General features: G+C 38.3%; 1 protein-coding gene across 14 annotated transcripts in view; it reads right to left on the bottom strand.

Annotated features, from left to right (window-relative positions):
- PATJ (PATJ crumbs cell polarity complex component) overlaps positions 1-19,797 on the bottom strand; it is a 349,371-nt gene that overhangs the window by 283,257 nt on the left and 46,317 nt on the right. For all 14 annotated transcript variants that reach the window (XM_036844784.1, XM_036844830.1, XM_036844805.1 and 11 more), the window contains exons 13-14: positions 17,941-18,017; positions 15,854-15,910 (exon numbers count right to left, since the gene is read on the bottom strand). In XM_036844784.1, coding sequence (XP_036700679.1) covers positions 15,854-15,910; positions 17,941-18,017 — 134 coding nt within the window. The remainder of the gene's footprint in view (positions 1-15,853; positions 15,911-17,940; positions 18,018-19,797) is intronic.

The raw sequence follows: 19,797 nt of genomic DNA, 5'->3' as shown, positions 1-19,797 counted from the left end.
TTTTTGAGGGCTAGACATTTCCCAGCATATCACTGATCTACAATCTAGTTTGGACATGATATCCAGCATATATTTATAGAGTGTAAACTGTGTGCAAGGATTTGAGCTTTGGGCTGGAATTACAGGATGAACAAAAGAAACAGTTTCTACCCTCTGGAACTAACATCTAGGATGGAAGACAGACAATATAAACAAGCAAGAGAGTGAGCAGAGACAAGCAAAACAAGTAAGCCAATAAACAATGCAACAACAAACAAGTGAAAGATAAACCCCAAGTTACCAACTGTGATAAGTGCTATGAAGGAGCTAATCAGGGTCAGGACGTCAGACACAACTGTGGAGGCTGTTTGAAAAGTTGGTCAGAGTAGGTTTCACAGAGATGGGGACATTTAAGGTGAGAACACATATATATGGAATATAAAAGAAAAAAAAATAGTCATGAAGAACCTAGGGGTAAGACGGGAATAAAGACGCAGACCTAATGGACTTGAGGATACGGGGAGGGGGAAGGGTAAGCTGGGACAAAGTGAGAGAGTGGCATGGACATATATATACACTACCAAATGTAAAATAGATAGCTAGTGGGAAGCAGCTGCATAGCACAGGGAGATCAGCTCGGTGCTTTGTGACCACCTAGAGTGGTGGGATAGGGAGGGTGGGAGGGAGGGAGACACAAGAGGGAAGAGATATGGGGATATATGTATATGTATAACTGATTCACTTTGTTATAAAGCAGAAACTAACACACCATTGTAAAGCAATTATACTCCAATAAAAATGTTTAAAAAAAAAGATATGCAGATGGAAAATAAGCATATGAAAAATAATAATAATAAAAAAAAATTTTTTTTAATTAAGGGGAAGAAGTTCATCTCAACTGATATAAAGGTGAACAAAGATGAAAAAAAAAAAAAAAAAGAATGAGTCAGTCCTACAAAGAGCCTGCCTGGGGACTGCTTGTGGGAGGTTAGTGAAAAAGGTAATTGCAAAATTTTTGGTTTGAGCAACTGAGTAGATGGTGGTAGCAATTTCTGCATAGATATAAGTGCCCAAATTAAAAGACATTGCTGTACACACAATTTGCTACTTATATAATAGCATGCCCTCATAAAAAAATAAAAGGATTAAGGAGGGAACTGATTCCAGTCTCCCCTGCCAGCCCCTTACTAATCAATCCTGCTCTATTCCCCACATCTATGGAGCAGCTGATGTCAGGAACAGGTTGGAGCACTGAAGAGCCACAGAGGCTCACCCATGGAATGCCTTGCCCACCAGATACAGGACTGTGCCCTTCTAGGCTATTCCCCCCGACATCTATAAACACCACATGCTGCCTAGAAATGTGCGCCATGAACAGAACACACGTGCCCCATCTTCCATCACACTGAACAAATAAACCAGAAATGATGTTTACAGAATCTGTCAATCTAAAAGACGCCTACCTAATATTCATTCTGCATCTAAATCTGAGTACAGCTGGGTTTCTGAGACTTCATGTTACATGGCTGCAGGTTTCTCTGTGGGAGCAGGACTGTTTAATTACCTGTCCCAGCTGCATTTTGCAACTAAACAAATCAACCGTTTCATCTGTCTCTTTCGGTTTTCCACCCTTTCAGAATTCTGAGAGCAGAAAGGGCTAAAATGACAGGAGTGGGTGCAACAGACAGATGATTGATGCCTTCACACACAGAGCACGTTATGCTTTTTGATGCTTATTCAATGTGCTTTGCAAGGGGTCCTATTTAAATCTACAAAGTTAATGAGCAGCGGGATTTTCATGATCCTGATATGACAAGTAAAGGATACAAGGAAATATATCCAAGTAAAGTGTGACCACTGTGTGATTTACTATCAGCACTACAATGATGAAGATCAAATGAGATCAAGAAAGCTAGAGGAGGACTTCCCTGACGGCACAGTGGTTAAAAATCTGCCTGCCAATAGCAGGGAACACAGGTTCGAGCCCTGGTCCAGGAAGATCCCACATGCCTCAGAGCAACTAAGCCCGTGCACCACAACTACTGAAGCCCACGCGCCTAGAGCCCGTGCTCTGCAACAAGAGAGGCCACTGCAATGAGAAGCACGCACAGTGCAAGGAAGAGCAGCCCCCATTCGCCACAACTAGAGATAGCCCACGTGCAGCAACGAAGACTCAACGCAGCCAAAATAAATAAATTTATTTATTTTTTTTTTTTAAAAAGAAAGAAAGCTAGAGGCCTTGAACCTATGAGTGGAGAGACCTGTCAGGAAACAAGCTGCAGCTCATTCATTTCACTAGAAGCTCTACTTTTAGGTCCCTCAAACAAGATATCAAAATGCTCAAGTAGGAATATAAATGATGTTGCTCCGGGGGAAAAAAAACTTCCGGAGAGGAATAGCTATGTCAGTGGGATGCGGGATGATGCTTCCAAAAAATCTGAACAAAAAATAAAACACAACAGAAAGAACCCTATGACTGGTTCTTATCACACACACACACACACACATGCGCGCACACACACACACACACACACACACACACACACACACAGACACATCCTCCCTCTCTCTCTCTCTCTGTCAACGGAGATATTAAATAATCATTTATGTTTAAAGATTAGGTACAAAGAGTTACTAAATTTACCACAAATGAAAAACAAACTTTCCAAGAATGAGGCTACAACTTTTAAACTAATGGTGAGACACAGGATAATACCCTCAAAAGTTAGGTATGTTCACGCAGAGGTTATGCAAGACAATCAGACAATCTAGTAAAGCTTGATTTATATTAGTTTTTCTCACCCATCTAAAAATTTTAATTCTGGGGAATTCCCTGATGGTCCAGTGGCTAGGACTCCATGCTTTCACTGCTGAGGGCCCAAGTTCAATTCCTGGTGGGGGAACTAAGATCCCACAAGCCTCAAGGCGCATCCAAAAAAAATTAAAATAAAAAATAAAATTTTAATTCTGAACGTTTAAAAAACACACATTACACTCCGTTGTACAGAAATATATTGAAGGATCTCTTCAGCTACCTAACACCAAGGTCAAGCATCAGTTGCCATTTTTTCATTTCAGATATCATTGATGTTACCTGTCTGGCCCATGTGATATTTGAGCTTTTTTTTTTTTAACGTCTTTATTGGAGTATAATTGCTTTACGATGGTGTGTTAGTTTCTGCTGTATAACAAAGTGAATCAGCTATACGTATACATATATCCCCATGTCTCCCTCTTTCGTCTCCCTCCCACCCTCCCTATCCCACCCTTCTAGGTGGTCAAAAAGCACCCAGCTAAACTCCTTGTGCTATGCAGCTGCTTCCCACTAGTTATCTATTTTACATTTGAGAGTGTATATTATGTCCACGCCACTCTCTCACTTCGTCCCAGCTTACCCTTCCCCCTTCCTGTGTCCTCAAGTCCATTCTCTACGTCTGCATCTTTATTCCTGTCCTACCCTTAGGTTCCTCAGAACCTTTTTTTTTTTTAAGATTCCATATATATGTGTTAGCATATGGTATTTGTTCTTCTCTTTCGGTCTTACTTCACTCTGTATAACAGTCTCTAGGTCCATCCACCTCACTACAAATAACTCAATTTCGTTTCTTTTTATGGCTGAGTAATATTCCATTGTATATATGTGCCACATCTTTTTATCCATTCATCTGTTGATGGACACTTAGGTTGCTTCCATGTCCTGGCTATTGTAAATAGTGCTGCAATGAACACTGTGTTACATGACTCTTTATGAATTACGGTTTTCTCAGGGTATATGCCCAGTAGTGGGATTGCTGGGTCGTATGGTAGTTCTATTTTTAGTTTTTTAAGGAACCTCCATACTGTTCTCCCCAGTGACTGTAGCAATTTACATTCCCACCAACAGTGCAAGAGGATTCCATTTTCTCCACACCCTCTCCAGCATTTACTGTTTGTATATTTCTTGATGATGGCCATTCTGACTGGTGTGAGGTGATACCTCATTGTAGTTTTGATTTGCATTTCTCTAATGATTAGTGATGTTGAGCATCCTTTCATGTGTTTGTTGGCAATCTATATATCTTCTTTGGAGAAATGTCTATTTAGGTCTTCTGCCCATTTTTGGATTGGGTTGTTTGTTTTTTTGATATTGAGCGGCATGAGCTGCTTGTATATTTTGGAGATTAATCCTTTATCAGTTGCTTCGTTTGCAAATATTTTCTGCCATTCTGAGGGTTGTCTTTTCATCTTGTTTATGTGTCTGTGTGTGTGTGTGTTATGGTTTCCTTTGCTTCCTTTGCAAAAGCTTTTAAGTTTCATTAGTTCCATTTGTTTATTTTTGTTTTTATTTCCATTTCTCTAGGAGGTGGGTCAAAAAAGATCTTGCTGTGATTTATGTCATAGAGTGTTCTTCCTATGTCTTCCTCTAAGAGTTTGATAGTGTCTGGCCTTACATTTAGGTCTTTAATCCATTTTGAGTTTATTTTTGTGTATGGTGTTAAAGAGTGTTCTAATTCCATTCTTTTACATGTAGCTGTCCAGTTTTCCCAGCATCACTTATTGAAGAGGCTGTCTTTTCTCCATTGTATATTCTTGCCTCCTTTATCAAAGATTAGGTGACCATAGGTGCGTGGGTTTATCTCTGGGCTTTCTATCCTGTTCCATTGATCTATAGTTCTGTTTTTGTGCCAGTACAATGCTGTCTTGATTACTGTAGCTTTGTAGTATAGTCTGAAGTCAGGAAGCCTGATTCCTCCAGCTCCGTTTTTCTTTCTCAAGATTGCTTTGGCTATTCGGGATCTTTTGGGTCTGTCTCCATACAAACTAGGCAATTTTTTGTTCTAGTTCTGTGAAAAATGCCACTGGTAGTTTCATAGGGATTGCACTGAATCTATAGATTGCTTTGGGTAGTATAGTCATTTTCACAATGTTGATTCTTCCAATCCAAGAACATGGTATATATCTCCGTCTGTTTGTATCATCTTTTATTTCTTTCATCAGTGTCTTATACTTTTCTGCATTCAGGTCTTTTGTCTCCTTAGATAGGTTTATTCCTAGGTATTTTATTCTTTTTGTTGCAATGGTAAATGGGAGTGTTTCTTTAATTTCTCTTTCAGATTTTTCATCATTAGTGTATAGGAATGTGAGATTTCTGTGCATTAATTTTGTATCCTGCTACTTTACCAAATTCATTGATTAGCTCTAGTAGTTTTCTGGTAGCATCTTTAGGATTCTCTATGTATAGTATCATGTCATCTGCAAACAGTGACAGCTTTGCTTCTTCTTTTCCAGTTTGGATTCATTTTATTTCTTTTCTTCTCTGATTGCTATGGATAAAACTTCCAAATCTATCTTGCATAACAGTGGTGAGAGTGGGCAACCTTGTCTTGTTCCTGATCTTACTGGAAATGGTTTCAGTTTTTCACCATTGAGAATGATGTTGGCTGTGGGTTTGTCATATATGGCCTTTATTATGTTGAGGTAAGTTCCCTCTATGCCTACTTTCTGGAGGGTTTTTATCATACATGGGTGTTGAATTTTGTCAAAAGTTTTTTCTGCATCTATTGAGATGATCATATGGTTTTTATCCTTCAATTTGTTAATATGGTGTATCACATTGATTGATTTTCATATATTGAAGAATCCTTGCATTCCTGGGATAAACCCCACTTGATCACGGTGTATGATCCTTTTAATGTGTTGTTGGATTCTGTTTGCTAGTATTTTGTTGAGGATTTTTGCATCTATGTTCATTAGTGATACTGGCTTGTAGTTTTCTTGTTCTGTGACATCTTTGTCTGGTTTTGGTATCAGGGTGATGGTGGCCTCGTAGGTTGAGTTTGGAAGTGTTCCTCCCTCTGCTATAGTTTGGAAGAGTTTGAGAAGGATAGGTGTTAGCTCTTCTCTAAATGTTTGATAGAATTCGCCTGTGAAGCCATCTAGTCCTGGGCTTTTGTTTGTTGGAAGATTTTTAATCACAGTTTCAATTTCAGTGCTTGTGATTGGTCTGTTTATATTTTCTATTTCTTCCTGGTTCAGTCTCAGAAGGTTGTGCTTTCCTAAGAATTTGTGCATTTCTTCCTGGTTGTCCAATAAACATATAGCTGCTTGTAGTAATCGCTCATGATCCTTTGTATTTCTGCAGTGTCAGTTGTTACTTCTCCTTTTTCGGTTCTAATTCTATTGATTTGAGTCTTCTCCCTTTTTTTCTTGATAAGTCTGGCTAATGGTTTATCAATTTTGTATATCTTCTCAAAGAACCAGCTTTTAGTTTTATTGATCTTTGCTATCGTTTCCTTCATTTCTTTTTCATTTATTTCTGATCTGATCTTTATGATTTCTTCTGCTAACTTTGGGATTTTTTTGTTCTTCTTTCTCAAATTGCTTCAGGTGTAAGGTTAGGTTGTTTATTTGAGATGTTTCTTGTTTCTTGAGGTAGGATTGTATTGCTATAAACTTCCCTCTTAGAACTGCTTTTGCTCCGTCCCATAGGTTTTGGGTTGTCGTGTTTTCACTGTCATTTGTTTCTAGGTATTTTTTGATTTCCTCTTTTATTTCTTCAGTGATCTCTTGGTTATTAGTGCATTATTTAACCTCCATGTGTTTGTATTTTTTACAGTTTTTTTCCTGTAATTGATATCTAGTCTCATAGAGTTGTGGTCAGAAAAGATACTTGATACGATTTCAGTTTTCTTAAATTTAACGAGGTTTGATTTGTGACCCAAGATATGGTCTATCCTGGAGAATATTCCATGAGCACTTGTTAAGAAAGTGTATTCTGTTGTTTTTGGATGGAATGTCCTATAAATATCAATTAACTCCATCTGTTTAATTTGTCATTTAAAGCTTGCGTTTCCTTATTTACTTTCATTTTGGATGACCTGTCCATTTGTGAAAGTGGGGTGTTAAAGTACCCTACTATGATTGTTACTGTCAATTTCCCCTTCTATGGCTTTCAGCATTTGCCTTATTTATTGAGGTACTCCTATGTTGGGTGCATAAATATTTACAATTGTTATATCTTCTTCTTGGATTAATCCCTTGATCATTATGTATCATCCTTCTTTGTCTCTTGTAATAGTCTTTATTTTAAAGTCTATTTTGTCTGATATGAGACTTGCTACTCCAGCTTTCTTTTGATTTCCATTTGCATGGAATATCTTTTTCAATCCCCTCACTTTCAGCCTGTATGTGTCCCTAGGTCTGAAGTGGGTCTCTTGTAGACAGCATATATACGGGTCTTATTTTTGTATCCATTCAGTCAGCCTATGTCTTTTGGTTGGAGCATTTAATCCATTTACACTTAAGGTAGTTATCAATATGTATGTTCTTATTACCATTTTCTTAATTGTTTTGGGTGTGTTTTTCCTTCTCTTGTGTTTCCTGCCTAGAGAAGTTCCTTTAACATTTGTTGTAAAGCTGGTTTGGTGGTGCTGAATTCTCTTAGCTTTTGCTTGTCTGTAAAGGTTTTAATTTCTCTGTCGAATCTGAATGAGATCCTTGCTGGGTAGAGTAATCTTGGTTGTAGGTTTTTCCCTTTCATCACTTTAAAATATGTCCTGCCACTCCCTTCTGGCTTGCAGAGTTTCTGCTGAAAGATCAGCTGTTAACCTTATGGGGATTCCCTTGTATGTTATTTGTTGCTTTTCCCTTGCTGCTTTTAATATTTTTTCTTTGTATTTAATTTTTGATAGTTTGATTAATATGTGTCTTGGCATGCTTCCCCTTGGATTTATCCTGTGTGGGACTCTCTGAGCTTCCTGGACTTGATTGACTATTTCCTCTCCCATATTAGGGAAGTTTTCAACTATAATCTCTTCAAATATTTTCTCAGTCCCTTTTTTTTCTCTTCTTCTTCTGGGACTCCTATAGTTCGAATGTGGGTGCTTTTACTGTTGTCCCAGAGTTCTCTGAGACTGTCCTCAATTCTTTTCATTCTTTTTTCTTTATTCTGCTCTGCAGTAGTTATTTCCACTGTTTTATCTTCCAGGTCACTTATCCGTTCTTCTGCCTCAGTTATTCTGCTATTGATTCCTTCTAGAGAATTTTTAATTTCATTTATTGTGTTGTTCATCATTGTTTGTTTGCTCTTTAGTTCTTCTAGGTCCTTGTTAAACGTTTCTTGTATTTTCTCCATTCTATTTCCAAGATTTTGGATCATCTTTACTATCATTACTCTGAATTTTTTTCAGGTAGACTGCCTATTTCCTCTTCATTTGTTTGGTCTGGTGGGTTTTTACCTTGCTCCTTCATCTGCTGTGTGTTTCTCTGTCTTCTCATTTTGCTTGACTTAATGTATTTGGGGTCTCCTTTTCACAGGCTGCAGGTTCATAGTTCCTATTGTTTTTGGTGTCTGCCCCCAGTGGGTAAGGTTGGTTCAGTGGGTTGTGTAGCCTTCCTGGTGGAGGGGACTGGTGCCTGTGTTCTGGATGAGGCTAGATCTTGTCTTTCTGGTGGGCAGCACCACGGCCGGTGGTGTGTTTTGGAGTGTCTGTGAACTTATTATGATTTTAGGCAGCCTCTCTGCTAATGGGTGGGGTTGTGTTCCTTTCTTGCTAGTTGTTTGGCATAGGGTGTCCAGCACTGTGGCTTGCTGGTCATTGAGAGGAGCTAGGTCTTAGCATTGAGATGGAGATCTCTGGGAGATCTTTCACCATTTGATATTACGTGGGGCTGGGAGGTCTCTGGTGGAGCAATGTCCTGAACTCAGCCCTCCCACGTCAGAGGCTCAGGCCTGACACCCGGCTGGAGCACCAAGACCCTGTCAGCCACACGGCATGGGAGATGTTCACAAATTTTAGGAGTCAACCTGAGAATGAGGAGAAAAGGAATGGAGATAGCTGGGTAGGGTAACAACAGTCCTTTAAGAGAAGCTGACGCAAGCCTCTAGCATCATCACAGACTTATAGCACTGCAAGGATTACTGAAGCAGAGGCACCTTACAAACCTGTTGAATAATCCTCAGGTTTCTCTGAGTAGAGCATTTTCATTTTCTCATTCTTCCCATTAAAATTCTATCCTCTTCATTCACAAAGGTGGGCATTATCTCCATCAAATGAAAATTAATAACAACCTTTGAGATCACTTCACGTCTCTTGTTTCTACACAGAAGCATCTTCAGGTATTGCTAAGGAAACATCCTAGTATAGTCCTTTTCCGTGGGGCTCTGAGACAGTCTCCTTTGTGCGATACTCAATCTTTGGCAGGTGGCTGATGAAAGAGCCTTCAGGCAGAAATCAGAATAAACTACCTTAAGGTTCAAGACATCGGACCCCTACACAGCCTTTGGGCCAGAGCTCCATTCCCCAACCTGGCCAGGCCTCTGGAGCTAGGTGCTGCTTCACTGTGACTCTGAGCAGGGAAGGTAGGGGGACTGGTGTCACACTGAGGAGGTTTGGGGTTTGCTTGATAGGTGACGTGAGCCATACTCATCACAGAGGACTCTGAGACCCTGGGACGTGGGCAGCGATGGCAGCCCTGACTTTCTTTTTCCAGGATTCCCCTGCCGGCTCCCTGAGAGCTACTGAGATCCCTATTTGAGCTTTTGACACCTAACCTAACACTTTGCACTTATGACTCTTTCTCTACCTTTGCTCATTGTATTTCCTCCTCCTGGAATATCCACTGTTCTTATTTCTCCAATAAGCCTCCTTCATCTGTCTTGAGGAAGTAATTCAGGGTTAGAGGCACTGACCCTCCACAGTCAAAAATCTGGGTATAACTTACAGTCAGCCCTCCATATCTGAGGTTCCTCCGTATCTGAGGATGGTGTAGTACTGTAGTATTTACTACTGAAAAAAATCTGTGTATAAGTGCACCCATGCAGTCCAAACCCATGTTGTTCAAGGGTCAACTGTACATATAAGGCATGTTAGCAATACCAGAACAGTAATTCTCAATGAAGCGAGGCAAGGAAGGAATCACATTTTCCTTTAGAGACCTCACCCCAAACCTACAAAATCAGAATATTAGTCAGGAGGAACAAAATAGGGCATGTGTATTTTGAAAAGGCTCCTCTGATATTTCTGAAAAGCCATCTGCCCTAGTGGATAAACACTGTCACTACAGTTATTTGATTCTGTAGCTTATGTTCTCCACTCAAAAGAGAGACCAGAAAAGTATAAAATTACATGCTGAAGAATTGGTGACTGTGGTTGGTTGCCACTGGGAAGGAGAACAAAGGGACTGGGGTGAGAGGGAAACTTATTTTTTGCAGTACTTCCTTCTGTAACTTTTAAATTTTGTGTCTTGTCCATATATTATCTATTCAAAAGGAAAAACATAAAGACTGGCACAGACTTAAGAGTCAGATAACCCTGATTTGCTTCCTAAATTTTGTCACTTACTAGCTGTGTATGATCTTAGGCAAGTCACTTTACCTACCTGACACTCAGTTTTCACATATTAAAAATGGAGAGTTGGAAATAGCTGCTGACCAATAGGGTTATTGTGGGAAATAAAGGAGAACATGTCTTTAATGCAAAGCACTGACCCTGGTCGCTGAGTGGGGGCCCAGTACATCCCACTGCCTTCACAATTCTACTTGCTGAAACAGAGTAAGAGGCGGACTCACATCTTAATGCCTTTTGGCTCAGAGAATGTAATTCAGGAAGGAAATAAAGTGAAATTGGTCAGTCTGTCTCGTCAAAACCAGAGAACAGGGCCTGGTCTTTTGTTTCCCACACCACGGATCTTATTAATCCTCACTTCATATTATAGTTGATGGCCAGCAGAAAGGTCGCTGGCATGAGCATAATGCTTCTCCCTCATAGTGCTGTGATTATCTTAACAGTAAACAGTTGCCAAGAAAGCCATCCCTAAAAGTGCAAGTCTCCCCAGATGCGGAAAAACTTCTTGTGTCATGATTAACAGCTTCCTAAAAGCAGTACAGCTAATGTTCAAACCACTGTAAATTGCTTTCACCTCTCTCTTTCCGTACAACTCCATCCACCTCAAAAGAAAATCTGGTCTATTAACACTGGCTTGTCATATAGGAAGATGCTTCTTGAAGCAGCATCCCTTCAAGAGAAGCGGCTATGAGGTGGGAACTGGAGTGACCAACTAAAGACAGTTAAACCCTTAGAAACACCAGCTATAGCTGTGAAACATGATTTTCCTAATCAGAAAGCTGTCGGGACAGAGGAAAAACCTACAGCCTTGGGACTTCCCTGGTGGCGCAGTGGTTAAGACTCCACACTCCCAATGCTGGGGGCCCGGGTTCAATCCCTGGTCAGGGAACTAGATCCCACGTGCATGCCGCAACTAAGGAGCCCAGAAGCCACAACTAAGACCTGGAGCAACCAAATAGATAAATATTTTAAGGCAAACAAACAAACAAAAACCCTACAGCCTTGACCTCAGAGCGTGGCACTACCCTGCTTAGAACCTTCCACCAGTATTACCTGGCACTGAGAATAAAACCCAGGCTTACCAGCGTGGATCTTGAGGCCCTGTAAGCACCTGGTCTTCCTCACCTAACAACATCCTACTCTTCATTTAGTTTGACTGAGACACTCTGAACAAACAACTTCCATTCCTCCCACAGGACAGCTCTTTTCCACCTGTACCTGCCGTTCACCACATTCTTATCCTTCAAGCCTGAACTCGGAAAGGCTTTCCCCAGCTCTCTAAGGTGCCCCCCAGTTATATACTCATCCCCCTGTTTATGCTTCTTGAATCATCATCACTTCTTACAAGCACTTCTTTGCATCACTTTTTACAGTTTATAACTATCTTCTCAGGTTATTTTTTACTTGTTTATTATCATGCCCTGACCGAAGCCCAGAACCCAGACTCTAGGAGAGGAAGGACCTTTTCTATTTTGCTTCCCACAGTTGGTAGTGCAGTGTCTGGCGTAGAGTAGGAGCTCTGTAAATATTTCAGGAAGGAAAGAAAGCACTCTAAGCTGCAAGCTGCCTCTGCTACTATCCAGTTATGTAATTTAAGGTGATTCATTCGACCTATGCAAACTTTAGCATCCTCACGTGTGAAATGGGTTTGGACAGGCCAGTCTTCTTTATATATTGTAGGGAGAAATTAGAAGCTACTGAATTAGAACTAAACTTCCAATTTTAAGAGGATTTTTAAAAATTATAGTTCATCAAAACAATCAATCTGTGCAGTCCAGTGGTTAGGACTTGGCACTTTCACTGCCATGGCCCAGTTTCAATCCCTTGTTGGGGAGCTAAGATCCCACAAGCTGCACAGCATGGCTCAAAAAAAAAAAAAAACAAAATCAATCTGTGGACATTTGTAATTAAGAAATCAATGTACAAAAGAGTAAATATGTGTGATAATTTTACATAGAAAAAGCATACATCCCTTCTCTGACATGTATATTACACAAAAGAATGGGTATACCAACTACAGATATGTAAACATATACAGGCAACAACTGAATATGAAAAGAGAATAGTGCAATTATGGCTGACTCTTCTAGTGCAAAAAAAAAAAACTTTTTGCTACAACAAAATTTCAATTAAATAATTAAATGTTTTAAAATAGCTTTTTTTTTTTTTTTAAAGGAGCCTTTAGAAGGTCAGAGACTAAAAGTACTAGAAGTATACAACTGGGAAACAAAACCACCATTTATCAAACGGTTCTTATGTGTTGGCATTCAGGTATATTAATTAGGGCATGTATTAAATATATTTATATTTAACCTTCTACAACATAGGTATTATTGTTCATATTATGTAGAAGAAAAATTAGGCTGCTTATTTCACCTCCTAAAGTATTTCCTCAAATGTTACCTTCTTAAGGAGGCTTTTCCTGGTCAACCTATCTAAAATTGCAAACCCACACTCTCTCCTGAATTCCTTATCCATCTTCCCTGCATGGCACACATCATCTATACTACAGAAATTATTACTTATTTTGTATCTCCCCCTATTAAAATGTAAATTCTACAGGACAGCGATTTTTTTTTTTTTTTCTGTTCTCTTCTGAAACCCCAGCACCCAGTAGCGGACTTGGCACTGAGTAGATATCAATAAATAATTGATGAATGAATGAACAGTTGAATGTACTGGTGAGGTGGTCCTGAAAGTCTGTTTGACTCGAAGACTTTCCATATCATTATACCAGAGTAACTGAGTACAAGTAGACATAATTCATAGAAGTTGATCAGGAAGAAGATAAAGTTAGACTGGTGGCAAGGAACTAGGGATGAAGGTGAAAGAGAACATGTTCTGCCTGGAGAAAGACAATGACATTCTTCAAGATGTACCAAGTGTGGTTATGACCCTTTTTTCTTATTATAGAATATGATGATACAGGGTCTTACGGCTTTGAACATGTAAGGACAACTAAAGCTGAACTGCACGATGAACTGAGCCTGAGCAAGGGCATGTTTTCCTCCAAGGACGTCTCTTGAGTTCTAACGGGCAAGGAGGCTAAAAGTTCCTCAGGAAACCTCTGAAGAGCTAAGCAAAGATTTCTACAGTCCCAAAGTACTAAGGGAGAATTGGAGTTCAGGTCCCACCAGGGAGAAGGGATTGGTAAACACCCCAGACTCACTGGAATACCTGGAAGGCCATGTGTTAGGAGCAAAGGCAACAAGAGAGTCTGAACCTTACCCGAAAGGTACCTCTGCCTCGCCTCAGAGATGATCGCCCACCTGTACCACACACACACACACACACACACACACAGTATCTCCTTATTAGAAGAAACAGTGGCTCTTCTGGATGGAGATGACATCACCTGAAGCCTTTTGTAGCTGGCATACATAATATCGAACATTCAGTCAAATTATGGCATGACGAGATATACAACCAAATAACTATAACGAGAGAAAAACATCAAACCACAGAAACACATCTAAAGTTGATCCACATATTGGAATTAATTATTTTAAGTCCTTATAAGCTATGATTAATATGTTCAAGAAATAGAGAAAAAGATGGCAACTACAGATTTTTTAAAATTGAGAACTCCTCCAAAAGAATTATGATCTAAAAAGGGATAAAATAAATTCTAGAATAGAAAAATGTAACAACTAAAATTAAGGACTCAATAGACGGGCAGATTAGGTACAGGAAATGTAGTAAAGTGGAAGATTGGTAAATAGAAAATATCTATTATCTAAGAGTTTAGCGTAAATTAAAGAACAATTTTCAGGAAAAGCATCATTGATTTTTATGAATGATAGTAAAAATATTAACAATATCCTATGTGCTTGCAACTATTCTAGGCACATTAAATTTAATTCCTATACAACCCATGAGATACGTACTAATCTATTAATATCTTCCTTGTACAGACAACAAAACTGAAACATAGAGTCTAGATAATTTTACAAGCTAGTAAATGGATAAGCCAGAATCTGAACCCAGGCAGTTTGACTCCAGAGTCCATGTCACCAGTAAACTATACTGCAGTAATTAATAACATGTGAAGTTTGATGAGGTATTTATATTTCTTACTCTTATTTTGAATTAAACTCCTCTCAACAAATTTACATGGAATTAGTAATCAGTGACTAATCTAACCTAAATATGATATTGTAAATAATTTGAAATTAAGTACAAGCTGTGCGTGTTCTTTCATATTGCACATCTGAGGAAAGCCTGGTCAGTTGGCCCACACAGCCCAGCAAGGAAGTGACTCCAAATGTAGGCTAGCTTACAAGGAAAGAAATACTCTCCATGGCATCGGCTGTGAAAATTCCAAACTAAAAATAACAGCACATGTAACATAAAATTTTAGAAGAAAAATATTCATCACAAATACCCAAAGAAGGAAATGGTAGAACTATCTAAAGAGATGACTTCTTACAAAACCCACATGGGACACAGAAAACTCATTCTGAATACTGCATATGACAGCAGAGTTTAAGCTGGTTTCAGCTCATATACCTCAGGTGGGATTACAGTATAACTTTTGAAACTGTTAGGACAAGAAAACCTTTCCTTTCTCATCATTTATTGAGAAAGCCACCTGGAAGGCTTCTCTAAGTTTCAATTACCCTGGCCTTTGATTATCCAGAGTGGGGACTATGAAATTAATTTGTAGTGAGAGGTCACTAAAAATGTTAGGAAAAACTGTGAAAGTTACTTTCTGGCATTTTGCCATTAGAAATAAAGGTTTCAATACAAAATTTTTTAAGTCCAAGAAAAGGCATTGCCTATCTCAAAAGATAAGCCACTTTTTTGTTCTTAAACATCTGGACCAGGAAGATTTTTTTTTTAAGTCTATATCATGGTCTTGAATTTTAGGAAACATTTAAAAAGGACATACAGTATCTGAAAAGCTAACACGCTCTGCACAAGGCCGCTCTGCATACTACCTTTAAGGTGGGCAAAGCAATCAAACCAAGGATTTTGGCTTCTGGAAGTGGCCCACGTTCTTCCCAGGCATATCTAACCATCACGTTTCATAACAGTCAGAACCCTACTACATGTCCAGAAAACCTCTAAAACTAAATTCTGAAAACTTTAGATCACAGCACTAATCTAGTTTCTTTGACAAGAACTTAGAGAAAGTTCTTCAAACAACAAAAAACTGGCAACAGTTTAAAAAATAGGGACTTCCCTTGTGGCGCAGTGGTTAAGAATCCGCCTGCCAATGCAGGGGACACAGGTTGGAGCCCTGGTCCGGGAAGATACCACGTGCTTCAGAGCAACTAAGCCCATGCGCCACAACTACTGAGCCTGTGCTCTAGAGCCCACAAGCTACAACTACTGAGCTCGGCTGCCACAACTACTGAAGCCCGTGTGCCTAGAGCCTGTGCTCCGCAGCAAGAGAAGCCACCGCAATCAGAAGCATGCGCAGCACAAGGAAGAGTAGCCCCCGCTCGCCACAACTAGAGAAAGCCCGCGTGCAGCAACAAAGACAAAACACAGCCAAAAATAAATAAATAAATTTATAAAAAATAAAAATAAAAAATAATGCTTACCTTTGAATATTTCTGTAACTCAGCATCGTCTGCAATCTGTGTGTCCAAAATAGCAATCTAAATTCATAAGAAAAAACATTTCCAATATTTGTAAAAGCATAACTTTATTTCTTCCTAGGCTTTCTGAAAAAATCTTTATAAAACCTATACATTGATAACTCCATCTAAACTCTTTTCCACGTTTCTGAAATCCATAATACATAATGTAAAATTTCAGAGAATATTCGCTTTTTTGTTGTTATTGTTCTCCACAGCAATCTTTTTTCATAAATTACGCAAAAGTTGAACTAGAAGGTGATGGGCAAATACATGTACTATTTTTAAAAATCCATGACCCCTATAATTTTAATATAATCTTCCATTGTATTAAAGCCATAAAATTTTTATTCTTTTGACAAAACTAAGAGTATGGTCATTTTTACTTCTAAACCCAGGCCTTGAAACAAAGTTTGCAAGGTCAGAAAAATCAGACAAGTTTGGAAAAACTGAAGCATCTGACTTTCTACAGCAAGCTCAAACCATTTCCCTAGGAGAAAGAGCTGGCAAGGACACAAACAAAAGACCTGGACTGGTGGAAAGATCGTGGAATACTGAAAGCTTTAAATCCTGGCCTAAAACTATTGTTCTGAGCTTCAATGGTGGACATCCACAGAAGTGAATTCCGTGCAAGCAAAATACTGCACTGATGATTTGCATCTGTAAGTTGTTAATAGAATATGGTTCATCTGGAGGGAGGGGATAAGTTAAACAGTGGTCCAACTAAGGCTTCTAAAAGTACTGCACTTCAGATAAGTAGATTCTGGAAGAAAATAAAGTAAGAAACACTGGAGCACATGCATGAATGTATGTACGCATATTTGCACGTATGCATTCATTCATCCGTCTTGCCTGGCTTCTCCTTTTGTCGCCTCGTCCCTCAGAACATGTTACAACTCTTAATGAATAAACTGTCACTTTAAATTTCCAACTTCAAATTCTGTCTCCTCTTTCTAGCCCCTCTGTTATGACCTCACCACATGATAAATAAAATTTGGAAAGGTGGTTATAAAGAGGATAAATTTTTAACCGAAAGGAGATCATCGCAAAACAGACCATTTAAAAATACTGGTACACCAAACTACTTTAAATATCAACCACTCAGGATACCAGAAAAGGTCACTTGCTAGGTGATAACCTAATGAAAAAACAGCTTTGAAATCTATGAAGTAAAGAAGCAGCAGTTCATGAGGACCGACATGCGAGTACAAAACAAGTAAGAAGAGGAAGTATGGACTGTTTTGACTCATCTTAATGACACTGGAAAATGTCTAACAATAGATAGCGGCTAGAAGAGAAAAAAAAAATATCCAACCAGCCAACAAGTACTAATGACAAACATATGTAAGAAAATGTGAAAGACAAAAGAAATTTAATAGAATACTTTATTACTAACACATTTAGTGAACACTATAGAGGCTTTTCTAAGTGCAGCTTTCTGTTTTCATGTGGGTTCATATGGGGAAATGTAATCAATCCCTTACTCAGTGAATCTAATAACAGGTGAAAGGAAGCCTAATGGACCACTGGCATATAAACTTATACCTAACCTAAATTACTTCCTGTTCTCCCAAATACATTTGATAATCATTCTTTCATTTTTCTCATGAAACTGTAAGATTCTTTGTGAAACATAGGACTAATATCCACAGCCCTTTCAGTGTACAATAAAACAAACAGATCATAAAAGCAATCATAAAAATGCCAGCAATTTTAAGCAGCTGATACAGGTTATAAATTTAAAGGCAAGTCCTTTCTCTCCTAACATTTTTCTGCCTATTGTTGACTTAAATTGTTTCCACATGCACTGAGTGTCTGCTAATTGTAACTGAAACTTATGTGCAGTCCTTAACTGTCCTTGCAGTTTAAAATGAAAAAAAAAAAAAAAAATCAATTAATTGATCCAGTACGGAAGAAACACAGGAGGAAAAAATAAAGGCCGGCCGGCTATTCTTGGACTCTCCCATTTCTTTCAATTGTAGCATTCAGAGCTACATTTCATTGACATGAGATGAGACATGAGTGTTTTTTATTAGAAGATTTTAACATACCATTACTTCATAATCAGGGCCCAGTAGGTTTTCCCATCTGGATTTCAGCTCATTTTCTAAAGAGACTGGGACTCCTTCTGGATTAAAAAAATAAATAAACAAAACATTGAAACTACTGTGAGCTAAACACACTAAACTACTAAATTCTTCCATAACAGCACAGCTTCAGTAAGTAAAAGGGAAATAAATAAAAAGGAAAGTGCATTAACTTAGGTCTATTAGGTAAAGTAAATCAGAGGTGACTTGTAAGACTAATGTAAAAATGTAAAATGTAAATTTGGTCTGTGACCAAATTATGAAGGGGCTTTTGCTGTTAAGGAATATTTTAAAGGGAAGAGGAAATGATGAGTTATAAATGAAATTTGAATTATATAGTTTGTATACAAACATCCTGTGGCTTACAAGTAAAATGCATCTGGCTTTGGTTTATGCTATGTTAGGACAAACAAGGATTTAAGGTGAATGTTAATCACTTCAGAGTAGTACCTTCCACTCACCCACAGGAAAAGTAAAAACTTATCAAAATATCTTTACTATAAATAAGGCATATCAACATGACCCAATCAAACTTTTCACTTGGGCAGATATAAAAGCTTTTCTGGTTTAATTCAACCAGTGAGTTGCATGAGCTTTAATATAATAGAAACTTTGTTTTACTTTGGTCTTTTGTGGCTACGTGGTTATCATATCCTTATAACTTTCTTACTTAAGGGTAATATTGCCTTTTTTGCATGGGTCAGATGATTTTAAAGAGCGCAGACAGATTTTAAGTGTCCTGCCTGTCCTCCGTATGATCTTAGCCAGAAGCTCTGTGCAGTCTGTAGTCTGAATAATGCCTAATAGACAAAAATCAGAGTACTAAAACTGTAATTTCAATTTAGATCCACAGTAGCAGCAGAAAATAAACAAACCTCCACCTTTTTTCTTTAAGAAAAACTCAATTTTGTCACAAGATTGGACAAGTCGCAAAACACCACAACTGATATAACCATCTGCCTAAAATCAAACGTAACTTGCAATATCAGTTTTTTCAAGCCTTCAGCAGACATCTAATCTCGGATGCATATCATGCTTAATTACATAATACAAATCATTAAGTAAAACAGGCTAACCTCAAAAATCAGAGACTAAGACTGATGAACACTAAAGAACTTAAAATTACTAGATTTACAAAAACATATCCATAAAGTAACTATATTAACTGATATGCTAGATTACATTTCGAGGATAACTAACTAAAGATCCTATTAAAAACAAAATATCATTCATGTAGGCTCTGCACCTTTGTGCCTACTCTGTTAACATTTCCATAAGAAATTACATTAAGAGTTCTATTAAATTTCTTACAGGCAGCAGTTTCCTATGTGGTAGGCTAATTTGAATAAAATTTGCAATGTATTGGTTGAACTGTAAGCTTAAAAACATGATATTTAAAGATATTTTATACACATATAAAATAATGTTGATATTTCACAATTCTTTTGACTATATTTTTACCTTTCAGTCATACAGTGAAATCATAGTCATGAGTTTTAAAGCACAGCACAAAGGCCTAAGTACCAGAGGAAAGAGATTTATTTAAGCAGCTCAATAAATCCTTGGCTACACAAAATGATCACACAAAAAAATGAATATTATGATGCTCTGAAACGATTATTCCAATGGCAATGAAGGGGAGCAGAATATGCCAACCCCAAATATTGCCACTTTGGCATGTGGATTATTTTCAGCTGAAGGCAATCAAGACCCAGCAGACTCAGGAAAAACTTTCACCTCTCCCTTAACTACCTAAAAGAATTTAGATAGGGAACCTGTACCAGAAAGACAGCTATTACCAGAGATAACTTTTTTATTTGA

This window comes from Balaenoptera musculus, chromosome 1 (assembly GCF_009873245.2).
Source record: "Balaenoptera musculus isolate JJ_BM4_2016_0621 chromosome 1, mBalMus1.pri.v3, whole genome shotgun sequence".
In the NCBI taxonomy this organism is placed as follows: Eukaryota; Metazoa; Chordata; class Mammalia; order Artiodactyla; family Balaenopteridae; genus Balaenoptera; species Balaenoptera musculus.
This window is presented reverse-complemented; position numbering and strand designations above follow the sequence as displayed.